This window comes from Rhea pennata, chromosome 5 (genome assembly GCF_028389875.1).
Source record: "Rhea pennata isolate bPtePen1 chromosome 5, bPtePen1.pri, whole genome shotgun sequence".
In the NCBI taxonomy this organism is placed as follows: Eukaryota; Metazoa; Chordata; class Aves; order Rheiformes; family Rheidae; genus Rhea; species Rhea pennata.
Window position 1 is genome coordinate 62,267,986 of NC_084667.1, and position 14,178 is coordinate 62,282,163.

Consider the following 14,178-nt stretch of genomic DNA (forward strand, 5'->3'; position numbering starts at 1 on the left):
CATTACAGAATCCAGCAGACCTAGCTAGAGGTGTTGAGATACCCCCGAGCTGTTCTTTCTGCTCTTCTGCGGTGGCCCCTAGATCAGCCCTTACTCAAACAGCTGTGTGTGTGAGGTTAGCTTCAACACAAAACCCCGCAGCTTTGCTCAGTTTAGCCCTACCTTCCCTGGCAGCTTTAAGCCAAGCTATTACACTGAAGTGGCTGGGGGAGCAACCAGCTCTGGCAGAGAGGGGAAATGTCTTCACAGCAGAAGCGGCTGAGGCAGCTGAACCTCTACTCACAAATATTACATGCCTCTTCTTATTCTATATTGATTAAGAAAAAAAGCGTAAGATCACCCTAATTAATTAATAAAAGACAGATTTAGCTATCACATTTTGGGTTGTGTGGCTGAGGACTCAATGCCCTGCCACGTGAGCCTGGGGCAACCTGCGGACGGAGCCTCACCCTTCTGCGCTTAAAAGCAGAGAGGTCTGAAAAGAGAGAATGGGACTTTCACCTACGGCTTTCTCTTTACCCCTTGCAAAAAGGTAGCTTCTCAACCACAAACATAGTTACAGTTTCAACAACAGCAGGGAAACAATCTACAAGGAAACCTTTTATTTAGGAGCAATTATTTTTGCTAGGTAGTTAATATCCAAAAAGGAGTTGGGCCAATATACCTGTATTTCTTTCTCTTTGCACTACCTCCTGCTTTTGCAAAACCTGCCATGGGATTATTTAAAGGGCAAACATGGTCAAGGATTTGGGTTTGTATTCTCTTAAGAGTAAACATTCAATACTGATACTAAGGAAGTGATCCTATCCACTGAATTAGTTATATCTTAGCAAGATCTTAGGGAGAAAAAAATTTACCTTTTTTCTGCTTCTCCAGATTCCAAGAAGAGTAGAACTTTTCCTATGATGGAGTTAAATGTCTGCTGATTTATAGAAATCTCAGTTTGCAACACCTGAAAATAACAATAGTTTTTTTAACTATTCAATGAACAATCTTTCCTACGAAAGCTGTTTCTCCTCCTCTTAAGTCACAGCACATACACTTTTAAATGCTGAATGCTTTATTATTTTCATGTGCTGTTGTCAAACTCTTCCTAAAAGTTTGCACATCTTTTGGATACCAGGAGACATTTGCACATACGTGATAATTGTCCCACCAGAAGCTGTATGTTGCAGTTATTCTGGAGCCTAAAATTTGCTGGACTCTTTCACAAGAAATGCAATTTAGACAGTAACCTATAAAAAGCTGTAAAAAGCCTCATGATAGGCTAACTTGAGCTCTGCCACTGTTCATTACAATGAGCAGAAGCTTACTCTATAAATAGTTTAATTGCAATGAATGAATTGATTTGGTGATGTCTGAGTAGGAGGGACCAAAAAAAAAAAAAAAAAATCTTTCCTCAGGCCCTAATGAGTATCATTAATGCACAGACTTAAACACGCTGTGGAACTAGCAGCAGTACTTAGGGCAGCGGGCAGCTCTGCTCCACCACAGTCAGCACAAAGCTCAGCCCAACTTTCAGTTCATGATGTTTAGCTTTTATCACACAATTACTTTGTATCTTGGTTGTTTTTCCATCCTCCCTCCAATATGACAAAGTTTATACACACTTTGCTTAGAATTGCATCCACATACTACTGCTAATATGTAATGTACTCTTATCCTCTGGATGAATACTGTTGCGCACTTGAGCACTATCTCTCTGTAGCAAATAGCAAGTGTTTGGAAAAATGCCAGTGAAACAGATTTCCATCTGAATCTACCAACTGGTCAAAATGGCAATATGCTGTGAAAAGGTTTTGTTTTAAATGCTGTTCTTCCAGAAACAAGTAAGGTTCCTGCTAGATCCCCAGGAAACTGCCTAGCAAGCTGCTGTGGACAACAAGCTTCAGAGCTGGGGACAGCTAGACAGGCAAGTTACCACAGGGCTGGAGAAATCTAGGACTTCTGTGATGCAGCACTTCAGGACACACTCCTGAAGGTCTGACTGCTGCAGACAGACATCCACCCCTTTTGCAAAATGGTTCAAAGTTTTCCTTCTGGATAAGTACAAGGCCACATTCCAAATGAGCAAAATGCACCATAAAACTCTGCCCAGGTATCATTTCTAAAGCAATAGGATTTTTTGAAGAATTTTCTCAACTGTTACAATTCAAGAAGAAATTTCCATTCTTAAAAATAGTTTTACCTCATATACCCTCTGTTGTTCCTGCAATTCTTCAAACTGGCCTGGAATATCTGCTTTTAAGGCCTCTTTCATTTTTTCTAGGAATTTCATCCAGTTTTCACACTTCTGAAAAAACTTCTTTTCATCAGTTTGAGTTCCTTCAAGCTCACTGCAGAACAAAATAAATAATCAAAACCTGTTTTACTGTTCTTTCTTTTCTGGATACTTTTGCATACAGTCTAGCATGGTGGTTAGTAATAATAACAAAAATGGGGTTTTACTCGGCACTTTCCTACCTTCTTCACTGTGAACGTCCACATTTTTGCTTCAAGTGACTTGGAATGCAAATAGGCACTGAATAATAAAGTGAGATAGAAGGGTAGGAATTCTTGGAAAGCCCCATGAGAAAGCTATGAAAAGTTTGCAACCTCCCATGCTTTAATTTGGTTTTGACTTTCCTCATGGAAAAGGCAACGGTTAGCAGTAATTTTTTTTGTGTTTCTGACCTGCAGCGCTCCAGAGCTGTTGCTGTTTTCTGACTCCACTGCCGTGTCAGGCTCTGCATTTTCTTTAGGGTGAAGTCACTGAGGGGCAGCTTAATACTCGCTTCATTCAAACTTTCTATGCTTGGAGATAGGGCAGCAAGCTCTAGCGTACAATTCTGGAAATAAAAAAATAAAAGCAACTGCAAAACATACTGCCTTTCTTTAATTTCAGAGAAATATAGAAGCCTCTTCTGTAACATTATGCACCAAATGCTAACCCAAAGAACAACATTTCTCTGTTAATTTCACAGAATACAGGAAACAAAAAAATCACAATTCCTCTACACGGGGCCCACTTTTCTGACACTATTTAACAGAATCTGAAGAGCTGGTATGTGCAGAATTACTCTGAATCCCACAATGAGGGCAAGGGGGTACTGCCGCTGCCAAGCTCCTGCTCACAGCCATGGGAGGTTCTCAGGATGCCTGATGCAGTTCACTCCAATACACTACTCTGCCTCCAGAACAACGTAGGGAAAAGAATCTCCCATCAACCTCAAATCTACATGGTTTTCCTCCCCTCCACACAGGTCATTTGGCCTGCAGGACACATCTAGATTTTTTACAAACTTCAACTGTTGAGTTCCATGTTCCACATGAGATTGTAGACACTCAGATGCAAGTGCTATAGCTATGATACTTAGGACACAAAGAGTTCCTTGAAGTAGAGAAGAGCTGGTATCCTACAGACCCTTAAATCACGAGCATTTATCTTTTTGCCGTTGGAAATCTGAACATACCATGAGCAACTCTGCGTTGTCTGTTTCTCCCTCTAGAGATAGGTTATCTAAGGCATCTGCACAATTCTTGACGTGACCCTCCAGCGTTTCGAGACAGTTCTTGAAATCCTCCAGTTGTAAAAGATTGAACTAGGATGAATATTGCATATTTATGTTAATCACAATCTGATTTACTATACATATCCAGTATACAAAAAGGAGCAAAAAGTCATATCCTCAGGTAGGCAAAAAGATATTAAATCCAAATGGCAATGTATTTATAATCCACTCACTGATTTTTTTCAGTGTTTGCACGGAGAAGGGCAAAATTTAAGCCAAAGTCACCAGAAAGAAACCAAACCTCTAAATCCTGAGAGAGCCATATACATCTGGAGGGAGTGGGAGGTATATGATATACCTTTCTGCAGCTTTGCACTTTGATTTGTTGCAAAATTGGAAAACCAGAACTTTACTTGTCAGAGGCCATAAACATGTGAAAATGAGCTTCCTTTGAGCTGCATGCAGAGCATGCTCCCATGTGCCTATAACCAAGGCTGCACAGATCATATGAGCTCTGTGGAAAGAAATAAGGGCTGGAACCTCACTCACTTATTCACTGGGTTTGTTTCTCTGGGTCAGGGAGAAGAAAACAGCTCTAAAATAGTGATTTTTTTTGAGAGAAGTGAATGGCAAAAATTGGTGTGAGGGGACAGATAGCTTTGTGCTAATACTATAAGGTTACACCAGAGAAAATGATTATCCAGAAATGAAAACTTTCACAGAGTGTGAAGTTCACAGGGAATAGGAGAAACTTGTTATCTTCAGAAAGATACCTGGCTTCCAGCCATTGAATTGTGCAGGTAGACAGAGTCATAAATAGAGTTGGCTGAAATTTCTTGAGAGCTGGGTTTACTTTAGAACATAACAACTCATTGAAACCAGACTTTCTGAAAGGAATGAACTGGTTTTGATCAGTATATTTGCTTGGAAGTCTTCTCAGCAATACCTGCTCAGAGGAGAGTCAATCCCATAGCCCTTCTGCGAGCAGAGCATCATATGTGGAAACCTAGATCCAGGTGCCTGCTCTGTCTAAACAGGAAGGTGAATCTGATCTTCAAAATTACATCAAATGACCACAATCTTTTGTTTATTTAGGTATACGGCATTCATTTCTATCAAAGTAAACTGAAGCCCTTAGATTTGTTCCAAGGAGAGCCAAGAAAGTTTACAAACTTGCCAAGATGTTCATAGAATATGAAAATGTTTCCTAACTGGTAATCATCCGAGGGTTCTGTAGTCCTTGACAGTAATAGGTCTGCTTAGAAAAAACTCGTTAGAGCAACACAATATAACAAGCAGGTGAGAAGGGCAAATCCCTTCCTCCATCAGTCCCTCTGGCTTAGTATATTGTTTGTTTACATGGTTGACCATAACGTCAAGCTTTATTTCATTCAAAATTTAATTTCAGTTCAGCATCTACAGGGCTATAGTGAAGAAGCTACCTTGGACTGACAGTTAATTTGCTACTAAGAAAAATACCTCGAATTCATCCAATTTCCGCTGCAACATCTTTTCTAAATAGGATGCTCTCTGGAGCGGTTGCAGCTTCTGCAGAAGAACGGCTTGTGTGGCAGTCCCAGCCTGCTCTTTTATCTGGTCCACCAGCTCAGAAATCTGGGAACGGCAGCCCTCTATGGCTTGAAGGCCATGCTGTAAATTCTGAAGAGAGAAGAGGGAAATAAATAAATAAATAAAGGCAGCAAATGAATCAGATCTTCATTCATGTGCCACTTTCATTTAGTATCTTTTGTTGCTGTAACTAAGCTCTTTTTGTTGATCTCCTCTGGGAGCCAAATTCAGCTGTGGTGAAAGCTTCTGTCTTTTACTCCGATAATAATGGGAATTGCATCCATTGACTCCAGTGCTGGGAAAAGCACAGTTCAAAGTTCAGTGGGACACCAGTGACTTTAGACAGCAGGATAGTACTGTTACAGACGAGATTAGAGAGAAAAATTACAATATCCTCTCAGAATGGATTTATGTTAGCAGATGGAGAAACCAGCCCATACTACATACAATAAAAAGCTATTATTTTACAAACATATCAGTACCTTGAATCCCTTAGTCACTGAGTATTATGTCTTTTCTTTTCATTTGTGTCCCTCTGCTATAGAAATGATGCTATAAAATTAACTCTAAAGGCAGTGAAAGAACAAAGCGAGTTGTTTCAGCCCTCCAAATAATGGCAGGATGTCACCTTGAAATGCACCGATTTCTACAACCATCATTTATTTTTAGCCAGTAAAACCTCCAGAATTTGCCGCTGAATATTGTCGCTTCTTTGAGTAATGAACAAATACTTCTTCCTATTGCTAGCAAAGAATGGACACACTTCCCTAAAAAGCAAAGTGGCTCTTAGTCCCCGACCTCATCTTTGGAACGGGTCATAATGTGAACTGCCACTTTAGCCATTTATTGAATAACTCATTATAGTATCTTACTCTGCATATTGGATTTAGTCTGTGCTTGTTGTGATGAGAGAGTTCCATAAACCCATATAAGATGAAAAGATTAGAGATTAAAATGCAGTTTAAAATGCCCATTTGCTTTCAAATACAACATCTCTGTATCTCATAAGCCATATCACCACTCCTCATTCTTCTGCCTCACTCTTCCCAAAATACACAATAAATTGCATGCATCTTCCCCACACATACCAGGACATCTACAGCACTAATGGTATTCTAGCAGTTGTCTCATGTTAGTAGTTGCAAAAATTTCTTGGTCTCATTTACAGAAAATTTGAGGCCTCTTCAAGGACATATATAAATTTATGTCTCTCAGCCTTTAACCAATCAGAAGAAAGAGAAAATGCTTCGGTCCAAGTTTTGCTGCTGTCAATTGTTTTTTGACATGGGAAGAAATATATGGGTTCTCTTTTCTGTAATGCAGAGTTTCACAGTTGGCCACATGCATAATGGGGTACTTTGGACCTCCTCCAATGTGTTGCTAAAGGTTCATAAAGCAGGATGAATCATTGCTCTGTCCTGAAATAAAGATTATTATATTTCTTTACTACAGTCTGAAGAAACCAAGAGTGTCGGAACCTAATGACAGCTTTGCTGTCTGAGAGTGTCAAATATATCCTGTGGTCTCAGCATGAAGTCTCATTTGCCAAAAGTCAGAAGTATTTTGGAATAATCTAATGAGCTCAGAAATCTGTTAACTTATCAGACAAGGCCAAAAAAAAAAATCAAAAAAAAAAAAAAAAAAAAAAAAAAACCCACACCCATCAAAATCAAGTAAAACCCATCTAAAGAAAAAACTGCAGAAGACTTCAAGATGGTCCAGTGTTCTGGAAAAATGGTCTTTTTTTCCTGCTATTGTTCTAATAGAGACTACCTCTCTTCCATATACTGCCCCATAAAATAAATCATTTGGTTTAATGATTCTCATATAGCCCTAATTCTTTGTGTAGGCAAGAGAGAGGTAGAGATTATTGCTCCCCTCTCTTCCCATCTTGTGCTAACTGCAGCTTGGTTTTGTCTCAGCATATGGCCAAAGTATTTAAAAGGAAATACAAAGGTGTTTGTTAATGGAAAAGCAAGGCTGTTTTCCACTGATTGGATTCTTCTAGGGGAAAGGAAAGGTGTTCTTCGGATTTTTTTAAAATAAATACAGATTTGTACAAGGCAGCAAAAGCATGTTCGTGTACCTTTACATCTTGAATCCTCTGCTTCAGGGTTTCTATCATGTTATCCTGAGGCATTTGAGCATCCAAGAGCTGCGTGCACTGCTCCTCGTGTTGTTCTAACTTGGCTGCTGCCTCAGTGCATAAAGTGTCATAGGGCTCCCAGAGCTGCAGGACAGCTTGCGCCGTCCGCAGCTGATCGGTGATGTCTTCATTTACTGAGCTCCACCTGCCAACACATCAGATGACGATAAGAGCATTTTGCTTGGAGATTCTCCTCTTGGATCAGAATATGATTTGATGCAAGATTCCCAGAGGAGTCTCCTTGCATTCATGCCCATGTTACGGAAAGCTGCTGACATAACACCATTTTGTGTTCTGTCATCCATCACAAAAACACAGCATCAGCTACTATTCTGAACCTTCAGACAGCTGAATAGTCTCAATATAGATTTAAAAGTCTGACAGAAGTCCAAGTCCTGTCTCATCAACTTTTTTTTTTTTTTTTTTTTAATATTAATAATGCAGAGTCCCCTTTGCAAGCTTACCTGGTGTGTGCCTTGTTGCACTTCTGTTGGATAATCTCTGCAAAGGAGGGGGAGCAGTTCTTCTTCAGACCACTGGCAGCAGCCTGGAGCTTGGCCCAACTTTCTTCACTGTTCTCTGATTCATCTTGAAGAGACTGCAAAACGCATTACTGAAATTAGTTTTGGAGATGAATGACCTAAGCATAGCCTCTCCTATAGATTAATAGGAATACAATAGCAATAATGCCACCCATATTTGCAGTGCAGAATAAAATGTTTGTGAAAGGCATAACATCTGATCTTAAACAATTTTTTAACCTGGATCATTTTACCTCAGTTGTACTTTTGAGATTTTTAGGTGGGCTATTTTTTTGTTCTTCGAGGAAAAGTTCATTTTACAAACCCACAACCTTGAACTGATTAACCTAATCTACTAGAAACAAAAATGTCTTATTTTAAGCCATGGTTTCAGGGACATTTCTATTGGTGGCAAAGCTGGCTTTACAGCTCCTTATACAGGTGATTGTAGGACCTCACCAAGGGCCATATCTGGGAATCAATTCAGATTAAAAATAAAGAGGTTGCTGGAAGAAAAGGAGGAGAAAGGTGCCAATTGACTGCAAAAAGTCTCCAATAGACTACATGTCCCCAGGTCGCGGTGGAAAGTGTTTGCACAGACTTCACTGTGGAGAAGCATACTTGGGGTTCATAACCTCAGTTTGCTTTGCTCTGGTTCCGACATGACTTTAAAATGTGCCAAAATAGGCTTCATTTAAACTGAAACAAGGAGTGCCCACAGAGCCTTTCAATGCTAGTTTAAAGCCAGGTAAGCAGATTTTAGCTGAATCTGCAGAGCACTCCAACCCAGGGCCAGCCTGACTGCCCCACTTGGACTTGGCAACCGCTACATAGAGCGGCAGGATGATCCGGAGCATTTATGCCAGGCACCTGTGCTCCCTGTACTGCCTGCACAGGCACACAGGTGCCTCTGAAGAGCCGTTCAGAGCCCACATGGGAAAATCCCCCTTTCTGGAGGGCGACTGAACAGCCAACTCTGCGCTGGAGCAACAGGAAACACCGGGCACAGGGATCCTCCCTTGCCCCCACTCAAGGCAGGACTGCTGTGGGCCCGTTTGCTGTTTTTCTTCCTGGTGTCACAAGCCCTCATTCATTTCTGTGCGGTGGCCCAGCATCGGTGGGTGGGGGCCTCCTTCCAGGCTACGCTGCAGCCTTGCGGCAGGGCATTCGCCTGGGAAGCACAAGTGATGGGACATATACTCTCCTTGGCCAATGAGCTGAGAACCAACATCTTCCACCTCCTTGGTGAACAGGGATAACCTCTAGGCAAGCCTATACGACAACAGCATTACCTTTTCCTTTGATTTTCAGCTAAACTGCTGTCCATGTAGATTAGCCATGGACAGAGCAGACCTAGTGGACAAGGTCTGATGGTGGAGTGCACATGTCCACCTGGACTCAGCATTGCAGTGGAGCATGAGGAGCTGGTACTTCACAGGCAGAGGCCTCCAGGCACATGCAGCAGGCTGAATAAAACATCAAGGGACTTTTGCAGTCCAAAACAGAGGCACTGCTAGATTTCTCTCTTGAACTCTGCTACCTAAATTACACCCAAGTTGAACTTACAAGCCAAATAAAGTGCAAAGTCAAAAAACAGTCCTCTGGTGGTGAAAAAAAAATACACCTGACTTCATTGGCACACAATAAACAAAAAGTTGCTTGAGAGAAAAAATTCTGTTTTTTTAAGTGGGTTTTGTTTGTTTAAAGGCACAGAGGGAAGCATGAGATTAAGACAACAGCTTTTAACCTCAGTAGATTTACCTGGAGAGTTTTGACCTGTTTTTTCAAAGCTTCTAATGACAGCACAGAAGGTTTGCACTGGTCTATGCAGTACGAATATCTTGTCATCATCAGACTGACTTCTCCATAAGCTTCATCATACAGTCTCCACTGCTCCAGTATTGCCTGCATGGAGGTCCTTAACTGTGCAACCTGCAAACAGATCACTTTTGTTATTGTTTCCTGGACAATGCTGGAATATAAATCACTTTTAAGTTGACTCCAAAATCTCAGTTCAATGCTCACTTCATGACAATCCACAAAAATTTCACAAGTTTGAATATTCTCCTACTTTGTAAGTAATCACGTAGGCTTCAAAGCAAGCAGTAAGCAGTATTCTGGGTATTAGAGTGCACTATAAGAATTTGCTGTAAATAAAATTTTAAACCCGAGTTCAAGGTAGCTCGTTTCTTTCAGCAGAATGACAGAAGCCCCAAGAAAGTAAAATGTACTGAAATGAAGAACTGCTTATTCCTTGCTGCCAAAATCAATCTGAAGAAGGACAAAGCAGAGAACTTTAGTCTTGTTAGGAAACTGATAGCTCAATCAAGTTTTATTTTAGTCAGAATTTCAACAGAAAGTGTTTTGTATGGAAGACACTGCTACAATACTCTCAAGAGCCATCATGCCCTTTATGTCGTTGTGCTGTAGCAATGCAGACTAGCCAGAAATATAATCCAGGAATTTCAGGATTCTCATAGGCAATGGCAGGATGGATTTCCTTACTGTTTTCTCTTTGCCTCTTTCATTACTACAGCAATTTAAACTATACTGGCACAGGCAAGGTTTCCACTTGCCACGTTCTCCTGGACATTACAAAAGCAAAACGGCAGACCTACTTCAGTGCAATTTGTCATTTTTGCCTTTCCATATCAGGTAACCACACGAGGCATGTACTGGGCTAGACAAAACATTCACCCAGTTCAAAATCTGCTTCTAGTGATGCCAACACCAGATGCTTTGAGAAGAGCATGAAAACCAGGCAAACAAACATCCAGCAAAGCCAGATGCCAGGTTTTGATTCTGACTGTGCCTCCACCCAACAGGAGATGACGACACTTCTCTGCCAAGGCGCATGCAGGACAGCCTGCACGTATCCTCGTTCGAGCCAGGCAGGAGTAGACGGATTAATGACCTCTAGTCTCATTTGAATCCTGGTGTAGGTGGGGTGAATCTTTAATTCTGTCAGTAGCCTGCAGCTAATTACTGCCCACGCAAGATGGAAAGATGCTGAACTCGTGAAATCTCTCTGAGCCACAGTCATAGCCCTGAGATCACCTTTCGGACAGTAACGTCATGGTATCCCACCTTGCTTAAACCTGTATCCAAAGTCATAGCCAGGCTCCCACTGAGGCCAGTTGGCTATGAGAATAAACCTGCACTCACACTTTCATCGCGCACACACACACTGTTAAATTATAAGAATATTCTGCAGTTTCTAAGTTCAACACTTAAGTCATAAAAATACTAAAATTAACATGACTCACAGCAGCTGTAAGAAGAAAAAAGAACTACACTCTTAAACCTGCCAATTTCAATCCTGAGCTCCACACCAAAAGCAAAAACTTTCCTTTTTATCATGTACACACAAAAAAATGCCCCTGCTCTCTTGCTAACAGCCACATCATTCTTGTTGCAACTTGAAACAAAAAGCAACAGCCCCAACCTGGACAAACAGCGATGTGGAAGAGTTCAAGCAAAAGGGGTCCAATCTGATGAAGTTTTGAGGAACAAAAGTAGCTTAAAAGGGAAACGTTAGGCAATTTTAACTACAAATGCAATCACTGTATCACATATAATCCTCTACAGGACATAGCTATTTATTATCACAAATTTAAATCTATAAATGTACTCATTATTACATGTTATTGCATCTAGATAAAAAGATCAGTTGCAAGTATAAAGTAAATACAACTATACATGCAAACTGCTGGTGAGTCAGTTTGCATGGACTGGGGAACTTGACAGGCTATCCATGAAGCAACTGGAAAATACCTGGGGATTTGAATACAGCAAAAGCAGTCTGGGTGTGGGAAAGAAAGAGTAGGAGGGAGATGGAAAAGCTCCACTGAGAGAGGAGCAGGAGCAGGCAGCTTCCAACAGCATATTACAGGGGAGGAGGGCCCAAGTATGAAGGAGAATTGAACCCAATCAGAAAGGCTTCCCTTTTCAGTTGACAAAAAAAAATACCATTACTATTTCTTTGTTTTCTTAAATTGCAAATGAGGGTTTGTCCCTCCTCCCCCTGTAATCAAGATGCTTTGAGTCTTTTTTCTTTTTCTTTCTTAAATTTGGAAATGGATTAATGGTTGGCATGGTACAGAATTAAAAGGAAGTTCTTAGGAAGATTAAGATTAGATGTAACACCTATTTTGCATCTTCTTTGCAGTAGCTAAGGCCATTCCTTGAAGAAAATGAGTAACATTGGTGGTAAGGATATATACTGGAGGGGCATCTTAACATGAGCAAAGCCTATACCTGGCTGACAGCACGATCCCTCATTTCACACAGCTCAGCTGTCCTGAGCGATGCAGCTCCTGGGGTTTGTTCCGGACTGTCCTTCAAAGCCGCATTCTGTTTGAGCTCATCAAGAGTTTTGGATTTAGCTGCAAGTTGATTTTCCAGCTCCTAAAGTAGGGGGAAAAAGGGGGAAGATTAGAAAAAAAAATTATGAGACCATACAAAAATTCTCCCATATTAGCAGCTTCAAAACCAACCCTGAGTAGTTCTTCAGCCATGCAAAAACACCACCATTTTGGCTCTGATGCAGAATGCCAGCTCTAGCAAGCTAAGGTAACGTGGGAATAGACTTCTGACATCCTACCAACTTCTCAAGAGTTATTTTCAGCTCCTCTACTTAGCCAGAGGCTATTTCCACCTGTGGGAGAAATCCCACTGAAATCAGCAGGGCCTCTTGGGAGAGTAACTTCCACAACACAGTCAGCAAGGTTATAACTTAGTCTCGACATGCTGGCGAAAGCTGAACACGCTTTTGCACGTGTGTAAATGTTCATGCACGTGACGGACAACAAGTTTTCCCTATAACACTACACTTCCTCACATGACCTTTTTTAACCTAACTGTCCCCTAAAATTTTCAAATTTTGACCTCAATTTTAAGAGGCAAATTAATTTTTATGAAACATTTCAGCCACCTGATTCTTAGAACTGGATCTTGGTGGGATCAAATTAATATTTTAGGCAAAGACAGCTAGTGTTTTTCTTCCATCCAGGCCCCTCAATAGGTTTCAGAGTTTCAGACAGACGAGTAACTCGAGGAATAACAGAGCACTCTAGGGAACAACAGCAGCCTACGATGGGAGAGACACACGTAACCATGGCAATAAAAGAACAAATATTCCACATAAAAAAATAGAGAGGGATCACTGTACTGAATGAAAACAGCAGATTATCAGAGTAATGGGCACTGGTTATTGGCTGACTGCCCCTGTCCTAATTTGGATGGAGCTGATGCCTTATAAACCACAACAAAACTAAAGTATACCCAGATTCTTGAGACTGGTGCAGAGGGAATACATTCTAGAGCAGGATTATAGAGAGTTACTATTCTTCCAAATGGGCCTGTGTAGCTTCTGTGACCACTATCACCAAAGAGCTCTTCAGACTAATGGAATCGATAGCTCTTGCCACAGCTGTGCTGAACCGAGAGAACTATCTCTGTTGGAGGAATTTCAGAATATTATTTCTGCAAAACACTCCAAAATTCACAGACCAACAGGAGATGTACTTTCAGCTGGAGGGGGAAAGGGGGAAACAAAATAGCAATTCACATTGATGAAGGATCTGGCTCTTTACCAACTGAACTTACCTTGCCTTAATTAAAATGATACTGTAGTATTCTTCTAGGAAATGGCAATTTCCTTTATATTTCTTGCAAAAACCTGTGCAGTTCATTAGTCTGGATTCAGCAAAGTGCTAAACATACTCTGTGCAACAATATCACACATATATAATGCTTTACCTTGCAATCGTCTAGCGTGTTTTGTGCAGAGATCAGACTTGCTGGGGTTTGTAAAGATCTCAGTCGATCACTCTGTGCTTCCAGCCACTTGCCTAGAGTCTGTGCTTTGTTCTCATTTTCAGTAATATCTTCCAAAATGTGTTCCAGATCTTGTATCTGAAAGTTGCAGAACTCTTAGGTCAGTTAAACCTTTGAGGTGGGCAGAAACATGGATCTCCATTTCATGACAGATTTTAAGATTACAGTGTTTTCTCTAACCAAGGACAAGCCAAAAAAATCTTTGAATGCAAATATTTTGAAAGGAAAAGCTAAAGAGATTCTCTGGCTCTTTAGTACCTGACCACTTCCTTGGGCAGGAAGCAAGGCAGTGTGGGAGCTGGAGCTGGCAGCCTGTGGACCTGACAAGCTTGGGAATCCTGGGCTACTCGGGCAAGTTTGTAGGGAGTTGGAAAACCTCATTCTCCCCAAACTCCACCAATAAAGATACTGAGAATCAAGGGAGCTTATGTCTCCTGTCTTCAGTTTTGGGCATCTCTTAAATCCTACAAAACAGCTTATTGATAAAGGTCAGAGAAGAAGAAATAACTTCAGCATTCATTGTGGAAAATTTCAACTGTGCAGAAACTGAATTTTCTACTTTAAAATGCTTCTGAAAGACTTTCTCATCCAGAAAAAAATAGAGGGAGGCTTC

At 40.9% G+C, this 14,178-nt stretch overlaps 1 protein-coding gene across 4 annotated transcripts in view; it reads right to left on the reverse strand.

Moving 5' to 3' along the window:
- The window catches only part of SYNE2 (spectrin repeat containing nuclear envelope protein 2), a 180,330-nt gene that overhangs the window by 37,632 nt on the left and 128,520 nt on the right, over positions 1-14,178 (reverse strand). For all 4 annotated transcript variants that reach the window (XM_062577244.1, XM_062577243.1, XM_062577241.1 and 1 more), the window contains 10 exons: positions 13,488-13,643; positions 11,985-12,134; positions 9,489-9,659; positions 7,671-7,804; positions 7,147-7,351; positions 4,971-5,150; positions 3,453-3,581; positions 2,674-2,828; positions 2,189-2,336; positions 858-952 (listed from right to left, as the gene is read on the reverse strand). In XM_062577244.1, the coding sequence (XP_062433228.1) occupies positions 858-952; positions 2,189-2,336; positions 2,674-2,828; positions 3,453-3,581; positions 4,971-5,150; positions 7,147-7,351; positions 7,671-7,804; positions 9,489-9,659; positions 11,985-12,134; positions 13,488-13,643 (1,523 nt within the window). The remainder of the gene's footprint in view (positions 1-857; positions 953-2,188; positions 2,337-2,673; positions 2,829-3,452; positions 3,582-4,970; positions 5,151-7,146; positions 7,352-7,670; positions 7,805-9,488; positions 9,660-11,984; positions 12,135-13,487; positions 13,644-14,178) is intronic.